Consider the following 23,968-nt stretch of genomic DNA (forward strand, 5'->3'; position numbering starts at 1 on the left):
GACGGTAATATGAAATGAAATCTATTCTTTTCAAAAAATAAAAGCGAGAAATATCTTAAAACTCAGTGAATATGTATTGTCGATCATTAATGTTGACTACCGAGGAGTTGCCACAGACAAAGTTAATTTCTGAAAGGTCAATAAAGAAATCAATTAAAGAAAAAAACATCTAATCTTATAAATGGCAATCAATTAAGCATAATATGTGAAATAAACAATTAAAAATCAAACTTTGATTCTCCTAATCACAATAAGTTGATGAAACTTTAGCCTGGATTTCACAGACGGGTTCAACATTTCTTAAAAATGCAAAGCACATATCATACCAGCACACATATCTCCATGACATAATACAAACACTTTTTCCCCCAACACATCCGAACTAGCACCGGATCTGCATTTTCACTTACGTTTCGAAGCAGCGGTCGACGTTGTCCGACATGAGCAAAAGCATGCATAGCTGCTCCAGGGCGATGAGCTGCATATCGCGCTCATCACCCTGTCCCATCTGCAGCCACTCCAGCAATGTGTCCGGATCCACGTCCGCCATGACGCCTGGCTTCCCGATCCACCCAACACCCGGTCACAGGCCCAACTGGGGACGCATCCGCCAGTAGCAGGAGAGAAATAAACGGGGGCAGTCACTGGTCCTCTTGTTGTTTCATTAAGTCTTCACCTTTATAAAAAATAAGAGAAAAAAAATCTGAGTTCACGGCACACAAAATCCTCTGCGATGTTGCCTTAGGCATTAAACCAATGCTTTCTTCTATTTGTTTGATGTCTTTGGCTTTGTACGGCACAACAAACTTGAGTAATTGAATAAAAACTCTGAGTAATTACAGAATTGGTGGAGCGGATTAAGATTTAGGCATTGTAATTGGAGTAAAACAGACAATAAACGTGATGAACGGCTGTCTGTAATTGGAGAACTGAAAGAAATTGCTGTTATTAGCTGATTAGTAAGCTTGGCCAACAGCGGTTTGCATGATGAATAGCTCATCTATTACTCACACAGTAGTGGCCAAACAGCGTGGCTGTTTACTGAAACATACACGGTAAAGCAAACTGACAAAACAAGTACAGTTTCCCTGTTCTAAAAAAGCAAGGCAGGAGAAACCGAGCCAAACTTGAGCATAAACCAGAGTTGTGTGAAATCGCAAACGTCTGTCCTTTATTATACTCTAGGTAGCTTTACACAGGCTTCAGATCCACCATCTTCTTAGAGACTAACTGGGACATCCACTTAACAACAGATTAAGTGACTAACTTGATTCACGAAGAATGTCCTGTTAACTTGACTGTTTGACTCGAATCAACATAATTTGCCAAAAAAACAAGATGGAAAAAATGTACAAAACACACAAACCTTAAATGAAACCTCAAAATTAGCCCATATTTTACTCACACTAAAACCAACCTAGGTGTATGACTTTCCTCTTTTTGGTTTATAATGGCACTGGGTAGTGCCCCATGTTTAAAGCATCAAAAAGCCCATCCATAAAAACTAGCCTGACATGCCAATATATCTTTTCAATCGGCCAGTAAATATCTCTATTACGTTAAATTTGTAATGAATGGACACTCAGTAAAGCCAAAATCTGTCAGACAGTAAAATGACCAATCATTATTCACTATTTAACATGACGTTATGTTGTGTCACACACAACACCACACAAGTTCAACACACTTATTCAAACAGTACCGTGAGATGTCAGATCCACATTAATTATGCAAGGAATAATTGACGACGGGCCATTGAATTATAAGAAAATAATGCACACCCAAGGTGCAATAGCGCGGGTGTGCATTATTTTCAAATAATTCAAAGGAACGGAGTCAATTATTCCTCTTATACCACGGTTACCACAAACAATGCTCTGGTGCCTATTTTTAAGACATTTGACAAGTTAGGTGTGCGGTTATCTGAAATTAATGCATACCCATGGAACATTTCTCAGCCAATCAGAATACAGCATTCAACAGACCCGTGGTATAAGTCTGTAAATATGTTTTAAGTACTTTAAAATGGTATATTTATAAATGTTGTCGTGCATAACAAATGTTTATTTAGTTTCACCAATTTACTGTTTGTCTCTTATTTACGTTAATAACATTTGTGATATACCGACCATATAGCTTTCTTAATATCGGTATCGGGAATAAATATATATATAAAAAATATAATATCGGTCGACCACTAAGCATGACCATGTGTATGGCCATAGTTTATAAAGTAAAAAAAGACATTTAATAATTGTATGGATTCGTTTTTAAAGGATGGATGCACTTTTTGGTGCTTTCAAATGGGGCACTATCCAATGCCAGTATAAAGCTGAAAAGAGCCAGAATATTATATTTAAAACAACTGTGTTTGGATGAAAGAAGAAAGTAAAATACAATAGGATGGCTTGAGAACAATTGCAATATGATCAAATTTTTATTTTTGTGTGAATTATTCCCTTTAAATATATAAAGTCAGAAAGGATCAGAACATTTTTTGAAAAGTTTACCCACAAAATGTAAGATTTGAGTTACTTTCTGATAAAAAATAAATAAATGTTTAACTCTTACACAGGATTATTATAATACATTCAATATACTAAACTCTGAACTAGTTCAAAACAAGTTCTGATGCCAAAGCCCTGGGTTAAAAAAAATTAAGCAAATACTCCACAAGAAAGAAAAACCAGGTAGTTTACTAATGTAATTTTAGCAATTTTTAACTTAACCAGATCTGCTTTTTGGACTTTTTATAGGAGCTTAAGAGTAAATAAGGAAGTATATTTAGGTATTTCAAGTATAAATTGTGTCAGATGTAGAGCTTACAGCATGGAGATCAACTTAACCATGTGATCCACAAGTCTTCTAATAAAAAAACATCTTGTTTTAAATTCTGATATGACTGTGGCGTTTTCAAGATATTTGATCTGATCTGCCAGGTCAGCTGACTAATGTCTAATTTCATGAAGTTTAGAAACAACTCGATTGCAACCGATGTCATCATGATACCGGTCTGACAACCCCCCAAAAACTGATCACAGAAGGTCCTTATATTAACATTACATAACATCAACACGGGTCAGCACAGAACGTCTGATATATAATATTATATCGCGTGTTTCGTAATGTAACGTTACGTCCATCTAACATGTTCGTGAGATCCGATCAGGTGAACAAACACGATGTCCCAAAAATGTCTGATAATTTACATATAATGTTATGAACCTTCAAAAGGGCGATTTAACGGTAAGTGGGTAAACGTAAAAAACTGCAATTTATTAACGTTCAATCCTCTTGTTCTCATGGCCTCCTTTCTTAAGTTCAGATAGCTTATGTTAGCGTTCTCGCCATGACAAGGCTCCCATATCGTTAAATTTTTCCCCATTTGTTTAAAAGTCTTAATTTTGACAATATGTTTTCACAGAAACTAAGTAAACAGCCATTAAAAATATCGCCTGTAAAAGGCCTAGGTTATCACAGTATTTAGCTAGCTTGGTTTAGCTAAACTGCGTCCTGCTATAACACTTCAAGATATCTAATAAACTCAAACCACTTAATACTCAATGTATTTTGAACATAAATATGTTTTCCATCCACCCATACGACCAGTTCTATATACAATTTAAGGTAGAAAACAACAAACAAACAACGTAACAAGAACGCGGCCTTGTGTTTACCAGTAAAGCCGGGGGCTAAGTTGAGTGAGAGGCCGAGGCCTGAGCTCGTCTGTCGGGCAGAGGTATAAACCTTCCGTCGGGTGATACAAACACTCACCGTTTATCGCCAAACGACGAAACGAGATGAAAAACACACAAAGGTGAAGAAAATTCGGATCTGGAGAAAGTTGTGTCAGACGGTACGACTTGAAAATCTCTTCATTCCTTGCGTCTGTTGTTTGTAAGATAGAGGTCAAAGTAAACGGGAAGGCGATGGGTGAGATATATTGAGTGAAATGGAGAGAGCCGTCGAGAGACCGACTAGAGGCTCCGCATATCACGAGGCTCCGCAGCAGGGCTCAAATGCAACCGAGCGACAGGGGGCGCTGAAGAACCTCGTTATTTACATTCAACGAGGCGGCCAAATATTAAATCATTTACATGATTTGCAAATGTATTATTTTATTTTTACATTGTAATGTTAATAACGTGACACTTCTTAATATTGTGGAATTGTATAAAAATACATAAAATGCAAGAAAAGTACTAGTGTAGTGACAAGTCACACTCTTTAACGTTCATCCTGTGACTTAAAGGGATAGTTCACTGAAAAAAAATTTTTTTTCGTCATTTACCCACCTTCAAGTTGTTCCAAACCTGTATAAATTATTTTGAAAAATGTTTGTAACCAAATAGATCTGGGTCACCATTTACTCCCATAGTATAATTTTTCTTACAATGAAAGTCAATGGGGCCCCTGATCTGCTTTGTTGCAAACATTCTTCTAAATATCTTCGTGTTCAGCAGAACAAAATAATTTATACAGGTTTGGAACAACTGGAGGGTTAGTAAATGATGACAGAAATTTCATTTTTCAGTGAACTATCCCTTTAACCCTCATAACCCCAGATTTTCCTGTATACGTATATAGTTTGACAGGGGTAAAAATGACCCTAGAAATTAAAAGAATGATTACAAAAAATATATAACATTTTAATGATACACAAAATTTATGTTTTTGTTTACTTCCAATCTATACATTAATGCTTTGTTTTAGGTACTTTTGTACCTGTTTACCACTCAATTCCTCATCAACACCATTAGCTTGCCGTAAAATATCACATTTTTATAAAAAATTCACATAAATATGATCAAAATTTTATTTAAATTGTTTTTAGATATTGATCTAGATGTTGTGTGTTGAATTCGGCCATTTGGTGTTTAGAAAAAAACCCATAGAATTAAAGTTTAGGAAATAAATCATTTCGACCAGCAGATGCCCATAGAGACCCATTCATTTTACTGGATGTGGCCAACTTCTCAAATTACTACTTTAGTGATACATTTTGTGAATTTATGTTTATATAAACATTAGAAGGGACATTAAAAATAAATATCATTTCAAATAGTAGAATTTTTGATGCATTTGGAAATGCCACAGAAATTTGACTGAATGTAAGTGTGTGTGTCTGTGTTAGAATTTTCAAATTTATTCTGGATGCATAGATTTTTTTGACAAAAATAAAAAACAAATTTTTTTTGCATTTCCCATTCATTTTCAATTGGGGTCATTTTTACCCCCAAGGGACTATTTTTTGTTCACCTTTTTAGAACGACCGAATCAAGACCAGTTTTTATGAATCTTGACAGATAATCTAGAAAAGTCACTAAATCTTATTCCACTGAGATGAAGGGAACTATGTTTATTAACTAAAGAAAAAGTGTCTTGGGTTAAGATTGGCCCCAATGTCTTATTAGGGTTAAATAACAACTAAACTACATTACACAAATTTCCAGTTATCCTAATAAAGATTAAAAAAAAGATATATACAAAGTTCGGGCCATGCTATGCTCACCGTTGATGTTTTAAAACAACAAACATTTGACGCAAAACTAGATTTTATTAATTAAGTAGAATCAGAAAATAAACATTATGTCCTAAATTTAAATCTGTACAAGTTACAAAATACAAAATATGTGGTACAGTTACAAAAGCTTGTAAAAATTTATCACTGAATCCATCAGAAGGCAGCACCAATATGTATGTTTTAAAAACATTGGACTAATATTTGTAAGTCTACCATTTGCATTGTTAATTAGTTGGTAGTGCTGGTAAAAATAGTGCTGTAAATATTGTAATGCTTGTTGAATATTTGTTTTGTAACTAAAGGGAACATCAATTTCACTTCGATCACCAGTAGTGCAACTTAAATGAGGTCTTATTTTCCATGCATGACAGCAGTACATTTAGACACTCTTGAATGCATACTGTACTGCAGTGACTTCATGTAGTATAATAAGAGATGCAAGTACCTTTTAGAAATGCATTTACATGACCATAAATACATACAATAAGCATAACTACACGTCTTCGAAATACTGAAAATTAAAATTAAGCTAAAAAACTGTTAGGTCATCATACGCCAGTTTATAAGAACCCAGTGATTCATTGATCTTGAATAAAGTTTAGTTGCAAGCTCCAGCATATCAGCAAGAAATGATTTGTTTGCATTTGCAAAATGTCATCTCACAAAAATGCATGCTATTAATAACAGGCTATCCCTTAAAAATACTGACGCATATGAAAACCATAAAAAAATGCTTTCCCATGGTTCAGCTGTTCTCCCAATGTCACAGAATTAAAATGCATTTTTCCCGATCGTCCTCACAGAGGTTAATACAGTTTAAAGGCAACACTACATTTAATAAAAGACAGAAATTATTAACTGATTAAACTATAAAACCACGACGTTATTGACGTCACTAAAGTTCAAATCATGCATTGCACGTGTAAAAATGCTGAATTCAGAGGAAATTGATCTTTAGTTGAATGCTAGGCGTGTTTTTGATGACTCGAGGGGCTGGCGTCTTAGTGTTGATGCTCTCCTGGTTCCCCTTGACTGCCGCTTCCAGCCTCGCTTTCATGTGCGGGGAGGAGGCCATCAGCGCTTTGAAGACATCCGAGTGTTGGGGGCCGATGCGCATGAGGTCTTTCAAAGCAGACTCGTGCAGTGCGCGAGATGATGCGGGGGCTGAGGCCAAAGCGTTCTCATCTAGCAGCAGAGAGATGAGGAGGGGCAGCAGCACAGCCACCAGTTGAGGACCTGCTCGGATTAAAAAAACATGGTAATGCCGTATCCCCTTTGAATTTTTCATCTTGGGCTTACAGTAACAATAGATGTCATTGTTTTGATTGGTTAACAGTGCCGTGACTTACGGTGAGTTTCATCGGCGGCAAACACGAGTGCTTCCAGGGCTCGGATTTCATCTTGCACTGCCTGTAGTTCTGCTGGGCTTTGAGGACGACTCTTTTCAACTTCCTCCAGCTGTGACACCAGATGGCCACCCAGAGCCAGAATAAACGGCCTGGAAATGTTTGCTGGGCCTTGAAATAAAGATGCTAGCAACTGATAACTCCGGCTCAGCACCTGATGAAGAAATCATATATAAGATAGAAAAGTTGTTAAAAATATGTGACCCTGGGGGCGTATTACAAAAACTTTGGTCTTAACTTAAGATATGATGTGTTAAATTAGGATTTTTTGCAAATTCATACTACAGAAGCAAATTTTAAGTTGGTTTAGGTTTCTCATCTTATCTAATCTCTAGTTAGGAAATCTTAAATAGTTTAATCACATTCGGCTATCAACATTAGATCTGTTACCAAGCAACCAACAATATGTGAGCTGTATCTATACAGTAAACAAAATAATTAAAAATATAAATTTTATTAAATTCATTGTAATCATAGTCTGTGTTTTTTTTTATTAGTGTTTAAGCATAAATGTGCTACATATTATCTCTGAGTTACCATTAACTCTTTTCCGCCATTGACGAGATATCTCGTCAATTAAGAGAAAACGCTTCCCCGCCAATGAAGAGATTTTCCGTCTTTCCGCACTACCGCTATTATCCACCAGGTGGCGCCCTTCCCCAACTTTTTAAAACCGGAAGTATTGCCCTATGGCAAGCTGCTGCATGTCCGTGTCTGTTTTAAAGATCGCTCTGGATGGGATCTCTATGAAAAGTCAGTCACAAAAATGGAATTATTTTTGCTTTTTGCTCAAAATATGGTGTTTTTGCAAAAACCTACCCATATTCAAAAGCTGATTGCAAAAGAACCACTAAAGGTAGGATGAAACGTTTTTTTTTGTTTGAAAGCAGAGGGTCTGTTCTTTCATTTGGTATATTGTATGTTTATTTATTTAAAGAAGAACATTTTCTGGAAGGCATTAAACTTTTGTGAAAATCATGAAAAACGCTGGCGCTGGCTGGCAACTTTTTTAAAAAACGCTGGCGGTGAAAGAGTTAAAGGATTAGTTGATTTTATTTTTTTAAATCCAGATAATTTACTCACCACCATGTCATCCAAAATGTTGATGTCTTTCTTTGTTCAATCGAGAAGAAATTATGTTTTTTGAGGAAAACATTTCAGGATTTTTTTCATTTTAATGGACTTTAATGGATCCCAACACTTAACACTTAACACAACACTTAACAGTTTTTTCAACGGAGTTTCAGAGGACTATAAACGATCCCAAATGAGGCACCAGGGTCTTATCTAGCAAAATGATTGTCATTTTTGACAAGAAAAATAAAAAATATGCACTTTTAAACCACAACTTCTCGTCTATCTCCGGTCCTGTGAAGCGCCAGTGCGACCTCACGTAATTGCGTAATGATGTGGAAAGGTCACGTGTTACTTATATGAAACGCACATTTGTGGACCATTTTAAACAATAAACTGACACAAAGACATTAATTAGTATCATTCCACATACAACAACGTCGGAACGGTCCACTTTTCTCTTCACTTGTAAACACTGTGGCGTAGTTTCGCATAGCCTACATCATCCGTGACGTATTGCGTGAGGTCGCGCTGGCACATCACAGGACCGGAGATAGGCGAGAAGTTGTGTTTTAAAAGTGCCTATTTATTATTTTCTTGCCAAAAAATGACAATCGTTTCGCTAGATAAGACCCTTATGCCTCGTTTGAGATCATTAAGAGTCCTTTGAAACTGCAATTTTAAACTGCATTAAAACTGTTAAGTGTTGGGGTCCATTAAAGTCCATTAAAATGAGAAAAATCCTGGAATGTTTTCCTCAAAAAACATAATTTCTTCTCGACTGAACAAAGAAAGACATCAACATTTTGGATGACATGGTGGTGAGTAAATTATCTGGATTTGTTTCAAGAAAACTGACTTATCCTTTAAATTTAAACTTTAAGCAAATGTGAATTAAAAATGAGAAAACTTCTTCCTAAGTGCTAGTATACTACTGTACATTTCAACATTTGATAGAGACATGAGAAGAAATAGATGCTGAGTCAAGTGTGTACTGTATGATCCTTTCAAGTGTTCACGGATAAAATAACTTGTTTTTTTAATAATGAGGGATGACAGAGATTGGAAGATCGCTCCACTAGTGAGAAACATTGTGATTATGTGAATAATGGGAGTGATGTAGTGAAGGTAAAAAATATCCAAAGAGTAATCCAAAAACAAACATTGCTGTTAATCATCCTGCACTTGGTTAAACAATGTGATGTCATTCACCAGCATTCCGCTAGCTTTTATTTAAGTTTTAATTTAGGACAGCTGTGGGTTTACCCTCAAGTTAAGACCGTTTTAGGATTTTTTTTTAAAGTTAAGATGCTTCTGTAATACCACTTCCTATCTGCAGTTAAGATAAGATAATGCATTTAGGAACGTTATTTTGTAATAGCTTTTGTCTTAAATGAGGTCCTAACTGAAATTACCATGGTTACCAAAGAGTTAAGATAAGATTTTAAAAGTTAATATTTTTCTGTAATACCCCCCCCCCCCCCCAGACCAGAAAACCAGTCTCAAGTCGCACGGGTATATCTGTAGCAATAGCCAACAATACATTGTATGTGTCAAAATGATAGATTTGTTTATGCCAAAACTCATTAGGATAAGATCATGTTTCATGATGATATTTTGTAAATGTATAAAAACTTTATTTGGATGCAGGTGCTAAGGACTCAATTTGGATAACTTTAAAAGGCATTTTTTGCATCCTCAGATTCCAGATTTTCAAATAGTTGTATCTTGGCCAAATATTGTCCTATCCTTACAAACCATACATCAATAGGAAAGCTTATTACCCATTCCCTTAACTTTCAAAAAAATTTACACTTATGACTGGTTTTGTGGTCAAGTCAAGTGTCACATATTGAGGTATTTACCATTTTAAATCACTTAATTTACTAAATTTAAATAAGGTACAATGCAAAAAAAATACAAAATTATTTTCAAAAAAAACAAATTCTTAGTATTTTTGTCTTGTTTTCAGTAAAAATATCAAAACAAGATGCTTTTTCTTGATGAGCAAAATGACCCAAGAAAATAAGTCTAGTTTTTAGACCAAAAATATCAAATTCATTTTAATGGACTTTAATGGATCCCAACACTTAACACTTAACACAACACTTAACAGTTTTTTCAACGGAGTTTCAGAGGACTATAAACGATCCCAAATGAGGCACCAGGGTCTTATCTAGCAAAATGATTGTCATTTTTGACAAGAAAAATAAAAAATATGCACTTTTAAACCACAACTTCTCGTCTATCTCCGGTCCTGTGAAGCGCCAGTGCGACCTCACGTAATTGCGTAATGATGTGGAAAGGTCACGTGTTACTTATATGAAACGCACATTTGTGGACCATTTTAAACAATAAACTGACACAAAGACATTAATTAGTATCATTCCACATACAACAACGTCGGAACGGTCCACTTTTCTCTTCACTTGTAAACACTGTGGCGTAGTTTCGCATAGCCTACATCATCCGTGACGTATTGCGTGAGGTCGCGCTGGCACATCACAGGACCGGAGATAGGCGAGAAGTTGTGTTTTAAAAGTGCCTATTTATTATTTTCTTGCCAAAAAATGACAATCGTTTCGCTAGATAAGACCCTTATGCCTCGTTTGAGATCATTAAGAGTCCTTTGAAACTGCAATTTTAAACTGCATTAAAACTGTTAAGTGTTGGGGTCCATTAAAGTCCATTAAAATGAGAAAAATCCTGGAATGTTTTCCTCAAAAAACATAATTTCTTCTCGACTGAACAAAGAAAGACATCAACATTTTGGATGACATGGTGGTGAGTAAATTATCTGGATTTGTTTCAAGAAAACTGACTTATCCTTTAAATTTAAACTTTAAGCAAATGTGAATTAAAAATGAGAAAACTTCTTCCTAAGTGCTAGTATACTACTGTACATTTCAACATTTGATAGAGACATGAGAAGAAATAGATGCTGAGTCAAGTGTGTACTGTATGATCCTTTCAAGTGTTCACGGATAAAATAACTTGTTTTTTTAATAATGAGGGATGACAGAGATTGGAAGATCGCTCCACTAGTGAGAAACATTGTGATTATGTGAATAATGGGAGTGATGTAGTGAAGGTAAAAAATATCCAAAGAGTAATCCAAAAACAAACATTGCTGTTAATCATCCTGCACTTGGTTAAACAATGTGATGTCATTCACCAGCATTCCGCTAGCTTTTATTTAAGTTTTAATTTAGGACAGCTGTGGGTTTACCCTCAAGTTAAGACCGTTTTAGGATTTTTTTTTAAAGTTAAGATGCTTCTGTAATACCACTTCCTATCTGCAGTTAAGATAAGATAATGCATTTAGGAACGTTATTTTGTAATAGCTTTTGTCTTAAATGAGGTCCTAACTGAAATTACCATGGTTACCAAAGAGTTAAGATAAGATTTTAAAAGTTAATATTTTTCTGTAATACCCCCCCCCCCCCCAGACCAGAAAACCAGTCTCAAGTCGCACGGGTATATCTGTAGCAATAGCCAACAATACATTGTATGTGTCAAAATGATAGATTTGTTTATGCCAAAACTCATTAGGATAAGATCATGTTTCATGATGATATTTTGTAAATGTATAAAAACTTTATTTGGATGCAGGTGCTAAGGACTCAATTTGGATAACTTTAAAAGGCATTTTTTGCATCCTCAGATTCCAGATTTTCAAATAGTTGTATCTTGGCCAAATATTGTCCTATCCTTACAAACCATACATCAATAGGAAAGCTTATTACCCATTCCCTTAACTTTCAAAAAAATTTACACTTATGACTGGTTTTGTGGTCAAGTCAAGTGTCACATATTGAGGTATTTACCATTTTAAATCACTTAATTTACTAAATTTAAATAAGGTACAATGCAAAAAAAATACAAAATTATTTTCAAAAAAAACAAATTCTTAGTATTTTTGTCTTGTTTTCAGTAAAAATATCAAAACAAGATGCTTTTTCTTGATGAGCAAAATGACCCAAGAAAATAAGTCTAGTTTTTAGACCAAAAATATCAAATTTAAGTTAATTTGTGCATAAAACAAGCAAAAAAAATTACCAATGTGGTAAGCAAAAAATTTTGAACATTTTTCTTAAACACTAAATTCAAGGAAAAAATCAAGAAAATTTGCCTACCAAATTGGCAGATTGTTTTGCTTGTTTTATGCACAAATTTGATATTTTTGGTCTAAAAACGAGACTTCTTTTCTTAGGTGGTTTTGCTCATAAAGATAAAGCATCTTAATTTAAGAATTTTTTGATATTTTTACTGAAAGCAAGACAAAAATAGAAAGATTTTTTTTTCTTGAAAATCATTTTTTGCAGTGTACAGAAATGGATGTAATACATTTAGGTGGTACGTCTGCTGTGATGCAAACCAATAACACTACCAACATGCACACACGAAAGGATGGAAAACAAAATGCACCTCGCATAATTTTTGATTTCCACTATTTTGGTGTGGTTATGCACAGCAGAAGTAGTGACACCCGCACGTATGTGCATCACAATGCGCAGTTCATCGGTATACCAGGGCAAGGGGGCTTTCTCCTGCTAGCAAACATTAATTTTGAATCTTTAGTTCATCCTGTTCACATCATGCAGTTAATCTTAGTACTGCCACTCATGGTAAGTTCATTGTGGAAAATAATGATGTTGCACATGCAGGTTACTTTACTACCTGTACAAGTGCACTCCCAAATGGGAGCTGTTTTCATATTCATGTGAATTGAGCCACAGTCCCAAAGTAAACAAACTCGGGGCACCTCGTACAGGATAGAGTGTCGGTTTTGGTACCCTGGTGCGCTCTTGGGTCAGCATACACATTACCAATTTTTTATGCAAGTACAGTGCCCCCGTTTCAAAGTAAACTGCCAGTGTGAAGGTCACCTTAAATATATTTTAAATGTTCCTCTTTCACTTACCACAGGGTCCTTAGACTCAACACTGGCTCTAAAAGTCTGGATGCAGCGAGTCTGCAGTGGCTCCACGGCTGCAACCTCTGCACCGGTGTACAGCAGGAAGATGGTGAGGGCTGTCAACATGGTAACCTCATCCACTCCAGGCTCATTTTTATCTGTGCAAGAAAAGTACATAAAGAATGTCCCTTAATTATTTGACGCATTTGCGAATGAGAAATTTTTTTGTGTATAACTGCGATGATTACCTTCATTCCAAAACTCCAAGAGTGTATGGAGCGCACTGCATAGCAGATCAGTCCAAGCCCCACGACTCTTCTCGGCTTTGCTCATGGGAGAGGTGAGAACAGTGCGTAAGGCCTGCAGGACGCCCGGCACCAGCTGTCCGCTCTCAGCTCCAACAGAAACCTTTATCACCTCTCTCAATACTCCAAGCAGCAGATAAAGCACTGTGGGCAGCACTGACACACTGCCTGCAGAGGGGTACAATATGTTTCATGTTTTGGATCACAAAGGCTTTTGGAGTTAGCAGAATGAATAGGTTTCAAACAGGATTGCCAAACGCTACTACCAACCCGTGCACCCCTCCACGATCCACTTGGGTGTCTTATTAACACCATTATTTTGTGTAAACCTTCACAAATGAGAATCCCTTATTGAATAGACTGCCTGAAAAGTAGACTTTAAAACAGTGGAAAGTTTTTGCATAAAACACAAAGCCACTTTTCTGTATCTCTTACCCTCTGGTGAACAAATGAATGGCAGTTCTGAGAGGATAGCCAGAGCAGATGTGACTAGTATACAGTCGGTGTTGCTGAGGGAACAGGTCAGTCCTCCTCGCCCCGTGGGGCTGCCCGTCAGCTTGGGACTGAGCTGTGGAAGTTTCCGGACCAGCGTGCACAAACACAGCTCCAGAGCTCCAAACACAAGAGACTTCCCTGGTACCAAACCACCAGTGTCCCGTCCCTCTCCGAACTCGGGAAGGGTTTCCTTCTCTGCAGCACCGTCATCCACTGACACAATACAGAACATAAGAACATTGAATTCGGACAGACAGGAGTCAAAATAATCTAAACACCATTCAGGGATTTAACTGGACTTATTTGTTGGCCAAGACTCACCCTCTGCACTGTGACGTCTCTCTTTGACGTGTTCTTGGGCGGCGCAAACGATTTGGCGCACCAGTTCCAACACAGCCAGCTGAATGCTGGGAGATTCCCGAGTGACAATAAGCCTGTGCAGTACGCTGAGCAGCTCAACACTTAAAGCCTACAGAGGGAACAAAGAAGGACTGAATCAGAGATTAACCACACTAAAAAGACAACTAATAAAAAATAACACAAGAAAGTACTTGGTTACTATATTTAAGGTCATCCTAGCCATTAAGTCTGAATAATGAATACTAAACTGTAATGTACCTGATCATTGCCCACTTTTGAACGGGGCCAAGGCACTTCTAATAAGGCTTGTAGTGCCTGAAGACACGAGATGATGTTTTCCATTTGGTCTCCGGAGCGAGGCGAACATAAAAACTCCACACTGATTCCTAAAGGAAAGACGTGGAACATTAAACATCATTGCACTAAAAACAAAGATGCCTCCTAATATAGGTTTCAGGTGCTAAATGGTGGTCTAAATGGGATCGTTAAACGTTTTGTGCATTTTATGATCCTCAAAATTATACCTCATAACCAGTCTATCAGAGCAGAATTCAGTGGCTGTAACACTTTAAATCATAATTGTATTACTGACCCCCCCGTAAGTTATTACAGAGCAAGAAAAAAATGAATGTTTCCACTTGAAAAGGAGAATGACATGCTATTGCAGCCCAAGTCCTATTGAGAAATGAAATCTGCATCTCCATAAAGTTGGTCAGCAGCAGGAAGCATGAAGTGCTCTAAAACTTCCTGGTATACGGCTGCGTTGACCTTGGACCTCAGAAAACACAGTGGACAAACACTAGCAGATAACATGTCACCCCAAACCATCACTGACTATGGAAACTTTACACTGGACCTCAAGTAACGTGGATTGTGTGCCTCTCCTCTCTTCCTCCAGACTCTGTGACCCTGATTTCCAAAGGAAATGCAAAATTTACTTTCATCAGAGAACATAACTTTGGACCACTCAGCAGCATTCCAGAAGCGAGTGGCTTTTGACGCTGTCTTTTGTTCAAGAGTGGCTTGACGCAAGGAATGCGACAGCTGAAACCCATGTCTCGCATACGTCTGTGTGTAGTGGTTCTTGAAGCACTGGCTCCAGCTGCAGTCCACTCTTTGTGAATCTCCCCCACATTTTTTAATGGGTTTTGTTTCATAATCATCTCCAGGGTGCGGTTATCCCTATTGCTTGTACCCTTTTTTCTACCACATCTTTTCCTGCCCTTCGCCTTCCTTTTAATGTGCTTAGAATCAGAGCTCTGTGAACAGCCAGCGTCTTTTGCAATGATCTTTTGTGTCTTGCCCTCCTTGTGCAAGGTATCAATGGTCGTCTTTTGGTCAAGTCAGCAGTCTTCCACATGATTGTGTAGCCTACAGAACTACACTGAAAGACCATTTAAAGGGCTTTGTGTGTGTTTTGAGTTAATTAGCTGTTTACAGTGTGGCACCAGGTGTCAATATTGAACCTTTTCACAATATTCTATTTTTATGAGATACTGAATTTGGGATTTTCCTTAGTTGTCAGTTATAGTTATCAAAATTAAAAGAAATAAACATTTGAAATATATCAGTTTCTGATATTACTGCTTGTCTTCAGATTGCAAATATGTGGTGGTACGCTGCAAAAGGTAAAGGTTACAAAAGCAAATCTAGCAATGGATTTCCAGTGCACATTGAAATACATCCCCTTAACGTCCTATATACAGAACATTTTAACAGATCCACACCCAGAATAAGGTAGAGACGATCTGTGTTGACATCCTCTGGAGATTTGACACTGCTCAGTGATGTGGACTGGCCCATGGAGGTGGGGGTGACCGGTCGAGAGAAGTTTGCGGGCCCTTCATCCAACATGATGAATCCGGTGCTGTTGAGCCATAAAGCAGTAGCATGGAGAATGGTAGCCCAAGCGCTACAGTAATGTGGACGGGCCTGTTCGACCGTCTCCGCTGTATAAAATGCTCCACCTGACAAACAATCATGCATGTTAGCATATCTTCAAATAGAACGAATAACAGAGAAATGATTTTACAGTCATGGTCTGGTAATATGATTATGATGACTGACCCGTCGAAGGGAGTTGACTGGAGTATTGTGGAGGCAGAGTGAGCAGGGCGAGGTCCTGCAAGGCAGCCAGCCATAGGCGGCTTAAGGTTGCCAGATCTGCCTGGACCAGTTTAAGCAGACCAGCTCCTGTTGGACCTGCAGTCCCGACCTCCTCACTTTCCTGCGGACAGCTCCCTGGGCTCTCCTTCATCCTGGAGCTCTGAACAGCTGTAATGTACACCTATGAGAAGGGAGGGCAAAATTTCATTCATGTTTTACTAATCAAAATACATGCAAATGTATATACGATTTTGCATCATCAGGAAGACATTTTTCAAAGCAAATAGTGGGCAAGTAGCAAATGTTTAAAGTCATTATGACTTTTTTATGGATAATGGTTTATTATAAATGAATGCCCCCTCAAAATCTTAAATCATTACATCAAAACAATAAAAAACTTTATTTGTTCACTTGAAACAACATATCTTCTTAGCATGTAGTACGTCTCAGCATGAGGGTGTGACTGATATTGACAGTCTCATTGCCAAACTTCCAAAAATCCAATCAATTCCCAAAGGATGAAATCGAGTCAAACCCTACATTTTTATCTCACTCCAGAAGCCCTTTCACTCTGACATAAGTCACAGTAGAGACAAAAACACAATTACAGCTTCTGTTCATGCTGACTTTAATAGTTTATTGGTGGTATTCTGTACCTCTGCCCAGGCTTTAAGCACAGCCAGTGTCTCCATGGTGAAGGTGCTTTCATTGTAAAGTTGACTGGGAACGTCTTTGCCAGCTTGAACCTTGGTGAGAGAAGAGGCCAGAAGCTGATGCACCCTTCTCAGGTCACGTAGGTCACTGATGACCCCGCTGGCGATCCATGCACTGCAAACCTGAATGACAACAGAGACATTTCAAAAAAGTAGGTCACACAAACACATGAATTCAAATGATTCAAAAACAGGCATGACAGAGGTTGAAGACAGTGCAAGGGATTGTTTTGGGACATGGCGGTGCTTCGAAAATAAATGTATTTGGTACAACAATGATGAAAGACTTGAATCAACAAGTGTGCAAGTCCAAACAGATGAAGTATTTAAAAATCAGTATTTTTAAGTTGTTTAATCTTGGCACCTGGCAGGCTTTGGCAGTGACATCTGGAGGGGCATCCACATGAAACGCAGGTCTAAGCGCAGCTCCAACCTAAATGTTTAAGAAAATAACAACATCATCACAAATGTATTAAAACATTATCTCGGCAATTTGCATTTGTCCAATAATTTTTATACACTGTACAGCATTTACATCCCACAACAAAGCAAGCCTAACTGTGTGTTCATACCAGACGAGTTAGAGGCGGAAAAAACGCGCTATTCGGGCGAAGATGGTCACTTGAACATTTTGAGTTTACTCGCTTCATTCGTGTGTGAAATTCTGGTCATTTGAGACATTCACGCGGAAATTCACATCATGGGAGGGGCTTCTGTGACTCTGCTCGCTTCCTGTAATCACGTCACTACCTGAGCAAGCTCCTGATTGGTTAACGCGGAGCGAATATGCGACAAAGTTCAGATTTTTGAACTTGCGCATTTTGCAGCGCACAATTAGTCTTTGCATTGACTTAACATGTAAATCACTCGCGCTTGCCGCCTCTTCCGCATCACACTTTCAGAAACGTTTATGTAATACATTCTAGCACATGACACTGAATGTTTCATGTCACTCTTTGAAACTTAGGGCCCCCCAGTGAACCCACAGATAACCTAATTTAGTGAAATTGATACGTGTCACCACATGCGGGCACACATACACAGTAACAGGAGAATGATGAGCAGGCTCAGGTACTTTCTGATGGGTATCTAACAGCATATATAACACAAATGAAGACTTTCAAACTTTCAGGCATCTTCCAGTATAGCAAGCAGTTTTTAAACAACTAAGTTATAGCTCTACCTGTGCATTTAGGGGATGATCATTCAAATATCAAATTTAATTGACATATATATTTTTAAGCCATTTTGCCTTTATTTGACAGACAGTGTAAGTAGAGGAAAGGAAAGTACAGGGTGGAAAGAGAGGTACAGGATTTGGAAAGGATCACAAGACAGAAATCGAACTCGGGACACCGAAAGTGCATCTGCACAACATGTTGGAGCACTGTCCACAACTCCATCGGCTCCGACCAATTAAATTTACATGTAGGAAATACTACGAAAAATATGCAAATTAAAGTTCACCATTATTATATTAAATACACAGTTATTTCATGCACTTTGACGTATTTACACTGTTAAAGAGTTGGATTCTTATGCTAAACATAAACAAAGCATAAAAAAGTATTTGGATGCAAGACGGAGTGCCAAACACATTGATTTGAGTATGGTCCTGTATGATGTCATGAAGGGCGGAATTCCTTGCATGGGCATTGGATGGGCGCAAGAGCGGCCATCAACGTGCTTTGTTCAAGTTAAGAAATCTTTGCCAGCGTTGCACATGAGTTGCTTATTTGTAGTTTAGTGGGTTTTTTTAGACACAATATCAACAGTTTCATTAAAAGATCTGTTTCTGGTTGTGAGAGAAATATAACCTTTTTCAGCTTACCAAAGAACCCAGCTTTAAGGGTAGATGGAGAATGTGTTTGTTCCCTGCATTTTGGTGATTAATGTTTTATAAACAAGATCGAGTTTGACGCTGGTTTTGCAAATCATTTAAAAATGAAATATGGAGTGTCCCAGTAATATAAGATCCAGATAGTGAGTCAGAACCGCAGGCGGTAGGTAAAACTGCATCAATTGTCCGTGCTTTGTTGGCAATTGGCGTGTGTGCATATAATGTAAACAACACAAATGTATAGTGAATCCTAAGGTATCCAGGGATAATGCGATGATGTATTGTGTGTGTTGCATGCACTTGATTTGCTCCTCCCACGACACGTTTCCAAGAGCTTGGATGCATTCGGCAAGAAGCCGTACAGCTGCCTTTGTCTTTGATAAATGCAATTAAAACTAAAGACTCTTCGGAGATAAGAAGGATGCAATATTACTCTATAGGTATTCAAGATTAAAATGAGATCGTGTCATGTCACCTTGACATGTCACCTTAAAATTACCGGCACAAACATATCTTGCTTTCAATTCGATAAAATTTTGTATAAACATTTTTAAAGATCAAAAAAGATCCTTTCATCACAGCTCTCTGGATTAAACTGAAAGTGTACAAATGTGATTTTAAGAAGAAAATAAAAAAAGCTTACATTAGCTTGGTATTGTTCCAAAATGACATGTCCAGGGAATTCAGGCTCAGGCACATTGGAGAATTTACGGATAATGACCAACAGTGTTTGCAAACCGGCCAGTCGGAGCTGATCGCTGTGGTCTGTGGCTGCCATGAAAGCCATGCGTATGAGATCAGCCAGGTGGAGAACAAGGAAATCTGCAAGACAAAGAAGGTGTGGTTCACCTAAAAATTTAAATCAATGGAAAAACACTGCTTGGAAATCGGCAGAACGTTATTGACTGACAGCCTCAGTCCCAATTTACTTTCAGTGTGTGAACAAACAAGGAAAGATAATATCACTAAGATCCACATGCTGAGCTTTGTGTTCCATGAAGGATAGAAAAAGAAATGAGTTTGAAACATAAGATTAAATGATTACAGAATACTTTTTAAAACAGAAGATGGCACTACGTCAACAGATATATACACGTCGATACAGTCAGTCAGTGTGTTGCGGCATATAAACAGAAGTTATTTTAATGCCGAAAAGAAAATGTTTAAAGCAAAAGTGTGTTTGACAAGAATAATGTGTCTAACCTGCGGACTCATGTAAACGTTGTTTTTGAGCCAGTGCCATATTGAAGTGAGCTGGGTCTCCGTGCTCACACTGTGCAATTATACGGCACACGCACTCCATAGAAAACACACGAGTAGACCAGCGGAGGTTGTTGAAGGGGCCGCTGGATTCAGGCTTAGCGTGAAATACAGAGGAGTCATCAAATCGATCTCCATCCTCCTCCTGATGAGTCTCAACCGAGGCGGCTGCAGCAGAGTCTTAAGTGTCATAAAACCACCACAAAAACATAACAAACTATGATCAAAATCTTTCAAAGCGACCTAAATAAAACGATAATTTCTCAAGAAATTGTACAAAGAAAGTGTGCCACAATGAAAGGCCTAATGTTTTAAAACTCTTATCTTTGCAAGTTTAGGTTGGACATATAATTAATGTAACAGGTATTTTTATGGGATACTTTGAAATCAATAAAAATTTCACCATGATCAATGTTTTTTTCACAAAAATAAGCTTGGTCTTTAAAGGATTAGTCCATTTTCTTAAAAAAAAAAAAAAAGATAATTTACTCACCACCATCTCATCCAAAATGTTGATGTCTTTCTTTGTTCAGTCGAGAAGAAATTATGTTTTTTGAGGAAAACATTCCAGGATTTTTCTCATTTTAATGGACTTTAATGGACCCCAACACTTGACAGTTTTAATGCAGTTTAAAATAGCAGTTTCAAAGGACTCTAAATGATCCCAAATGAGGCATAAGGGTCTTATCTAGCGAAACGATTGTCATTTTTGGCAAGAAAAATAAAAAATATGCACTTTTAAACCCCAACTTCTCTCCTTCCTCCGGCTGTGTGACGAGCCAGTGTGACCTCACGTAATACGTCATCACATCAAGAGGTCACGGATGACGTATGTGAAATTACACCCCAGTGTTTACAAGTGTGGAGAAAGAGGACCGTTCCGATGTTGTTGTATGTCGAATGATACTAATTAATGTCTTTGTGTCAGTTTATTGTTTAAAATGGTCCGCAAATGTGCGTTTCATATATGTAACACATGACCTTTCGACGTCATTACGCAATTATGTGAGGTCGTGCTGGCTGTCACACAGCCGGAGGAAGAAGAGAAGTTGTGGTTTAAAAAGTGCATATTTTTTATTTCTATTGCCAAAAATCGCTTCGCTAGAAGATAAGACCCTTATGCCTCGTTTGAGATCATTTAGAGTCCTTTGAAACTGCAATTTTAAACTGCATTAAAACTGTTAAGTGTTGGGGTCCATTAAAGTCCATTAAAATTAGAAAAAATGCTAAAATACTTCCTCAAAAAACATAATTTCTTTTCGACTGAACAAAGAAATGGATCAGCATTTTGGATGACATGGTGGTGAGTAAATTATCTGGATTTTTTTAAGAAAATTGACTAATCCTTTAACAAATATTTATGACACTTACACGTTTTGTCCAACAAGATAGTCTTCAAAAGATAAAAACAACTTTTATAAATTTAGTAAACTACTAAAAATGCATTTAATAAAAATAAGCTAGAAATAAAAAGCTAACCTTAGGCTACAAGCGATCTTCACATTTTAAAGCTTTAAGAAAAGTCACGGGGTATTACTGGTGTGTTTTATATAGTACAATAAAACGTGAAAATATCTTGGGCTTATGTTAACCCAAGATCTTATTTAAGAAGATTAAACAAAACCCATTCAAAAAACCCATGTACTTCGGGATGACAGAACCGGAAGTGCCGAAATGTAACTTGCTTCCGGGTTTTGCTTACAAAAAATACACCATCCCAGTGGCACTTTATTACTACACTACGCTTGGTGGAAATAGGCCATGTTTTACTTAAGATATGAAAGATTAAGACCTCTGAAATGAAACATTAAGATTATCATTGTTTCCCTGGTACACTGCTGTTGGAATTGGGATCTAAGCTCACCTGCCGAGGCAGACAGCACATCCTTGCAGAGTTTTAACCAGTGTGCCAGGTTGCACTCGGAAGCGGAGCTCATCATGTGGACAAGCGTCTCCTGAATGTCTCGGCACAGGTGCGGGTCGGATTCCCTGTCCAGCAGACTAAACAGAGCTCCCTCCAGGCCCACCTCCTTAATAGTGACATCTGCAAAAATTTAGCATACAAAGATTGATGACCATGCTATATTCTGAAATAATATAAAAAAGGCAAAATGATTGATTTTTTTGATTTTTTGATTTAGTTAGAGTGGCTCCAAAAGTATTTGAATGCTAAATTGACATGCATGATATTTAATGCATTAAATATATGAGACAAAGATTATTGGAATATAATCACATTTTCTAATCTAATATTTCATATTTGAATATGAAATCAAATTGCATTGCCAAGTAAGTTTTACTACACTTTTTCCTCTAGTTTTTGAAACTTTAAATGCAAAAAGTGTGCTTGTGCGGCATTTGTTTACAAAACATAAAACCAAACAACATTTATTTTAATATAATGCACATGCAGTGATAATCAAATGTTTTGGGTGTGATGTATAAACACTAACTAGGGCAAATATATGTTTGCCTGCCTGTGAAAAAGTCATTTTTGTGATTTACATAAAATCATCCTACACAATTTAAAGAGCATGCTGTGAAAATATAACCTTAATAGCTTTAATATTGACAGAAAGATTGAAATTAAGATGAAATCAATGCTCCAAACTTTAATGGTCCAAATGTCATTTATTAGACTGTGAAACTTTAGCATGGATTTCACAGACAGGGTCGCATAATGAACTGATATTAATGACAGGGTTCCCACACATTATTTAACTTCAAATTCAAGGACCTTTACAGGACTTTCCAGGTCCAATACCCTCAAATTCAAGGACTAAATGTGGGGACACATTTCAAGTGAGAGCAATGTTACATCGTGTTACCTTTAAAGATACATTGTTACAGTTCCCTTTCGAGGGAACTTGCGCTACATCACTGCGGTGACACTTTGGGGACGCCTCCAGGGGTAAGTGCGTCTGAATGTGTATATCAAATTCAACCAATGGTGAGGCTTAACGACAAAGACACTGTGACACGGGAGCCAGTAAGTATATCGCTATCTGAAGTATTGCCAAAGATGGCGTTACAGGGACGCAGGAAGTATGGCAAGGGAGACGCAGCATCTCGTTCCCTTCTTAGGGAACAACAGTTACATACGTAACCCGAGACGTTTTTATGTGTCAAACACAACTATGCAAAAAAGAATTTTGTTATGAATCAACATTCGCATACAGAAGATATAAGCATTTAAAGCGAACAGTTTAGCATGTGTGCTTAAAAAGTCTCGAATTTTTATGATATTATCCTACACTACACAGGGAATAATATGGATTTATTCCCCCAGAAAACTTCTTGCATAAGGATTTCAAGGACCCGTGGGAACCCTGTGAAATACCACACTGTGTAGTTTGCGATGATGACTCACCCAGTTGTGTGTTGTCTCTGCGAGGCAGCTCTTTAACCAGCGCTACGGCATGCTCGGATACCTCCACCGCCTCCTTCTGAGCCAGCTGTCTCAGGCAGGCCACGACCGCTCGCCGCAGGGACAGGTATGAGCTGCACAGGTTTATCTGCACATGCACAAATGAGATCAGTGGAAAAATATATGAGCTCTGGTGCGGTCATACTAATAAAAAGTGAACCGTTGAGTGTTTGCATCTGGAGACACTTTAATACTCTTGATTAGAATTGATTTTGGGCTGTTAGTCTTATTAGTATGGAGTGAATTGGTTGCGTTCACATGTACAGTAGGTGCTCTGAGACCAAGTGGGTGAAAATAGAAATACTCTCCATCAAATGTGATTATCAGCTTCATCACACTTTGCATGAGAGAGTTCAGACGAAAGCACAAATGGGACATATAGGATACAAAACAGGTGTGACAATCAAATGTGACCCTGTCTGTGAAATCCAGGCTGAAGTCTCATAATCTAATGATGAGATTTGGAGCATCAAAGTTGGATTTCACTCATGGATTTCAATCTTTGACATGACCTTATTTAGTCAACATTAAAAATGCCAA

General features: G+C 37.6%; 2 protein-coding genes across 9 annotated transcripts in view; both read right to left on the reverse strand.

The window, feature by feature from the left end:
• The window catches only part of hectd1 (HECT domain containing 1), a 40,194-nt gene extending 36,188 nt beyond the window's left edge, over nt 1–4,006 (reverse strand). For all 7 annotated transcript variants that reach the window (XM_065288292.2, XM_065288287.2, XM_065288289.2 and 4 more), the window contains exons 1-2: nt 3,775–4,006; nt 411–676 (exon numbers count right to left, since the gene is read on the reverse strand). In XM_065288292.2, coding sequence (XP_065144364.1) covers nt 411–550 — 140 coding nt within the window. In that variant the 5' untranslated portion in view covers nt 551–676; nt 3,775–4,006. The remainder of the gene's footprint in view (nt 1–410; nt 677–3,774) is intronic.
• A 1,531-nt stretch (nt 4,007–5,537) lies between these two features.
• The window catches only part of heatr5a (HEAT repeat containing 5a), a 37,496-nt gene continuing 19,065 nt past the window's right edge, over nt 5,538–23,968 (reverse strand). For both annotated transcript variants that reach the window (XM_065288284.2, XM_065288283.2), the window contains 15 exons: nt 23,372–23,516; nt 21,866–22,045; nt 19,945–20,181; nt 19,385–19,563; nt 17,266–17,334; nt 16,845–17,024; nt 16,150–16,369; nt 15,810–16,049; nt 14,341–14,468; nt 14,044–14,191; nt 13,663–13,935; nt 13,171–13,395; nt 12,929–13,080; nt 6,874–7,084; nt 5,538–6,760 (listed from right to left, as the gene is read on the reverse strand). In XM_065288284.2, the coding sequence (XP_065144356.2) occupies nt 6,462–6,760; nt 6,874–7,084; nt 12,929–13,080; nt 13,171–13,395; nt 13,663–13,935; nt 14,044–14,191; nt 14,341–14,468; nt 15,810–16,049; nt 16,150–16,369; nt 16,845–17,024; nt 17,266–17,334; nt 19,385–19,563; nt 19,945–20,181; nt 21,866–22,045; nt 23,372–23,516 (2,886 nt within the window). In that variant the 3' untranslated portion in view covers nt 5,538–6,461. The remainder of the gene's footprint in view (nt 6,761–6,873; nt 7,085–12,928; nt 13,081–13,170; nt 13,396–13,662; nt 13,936–14,043; nt 14,192–14,340; nt 14,469–15,809; nt 16,050–16,149; nt 16,370–16,844; nt 17,025–17,265; nt 17,335–19,384; nt 19,564–19,944; nt 20,182–21,865; nt 22,046–23,371; nt 23,517–23,968) is intronic.

Source organism: Paramisgurnus dabryanus, chromosome 17 (assembly GCF_030506205.2).
Source record: "Paramisgurnus dabryanus chromosome 17, PD_genome_1.1, whole genome shotgun sequence".
NCBI lineage: Eukaryota > Metazoa > Chordata > Actinopteri > Cypriniformes > Cobitidae > Paramisgurnus > Paramisgurnus dabryanus.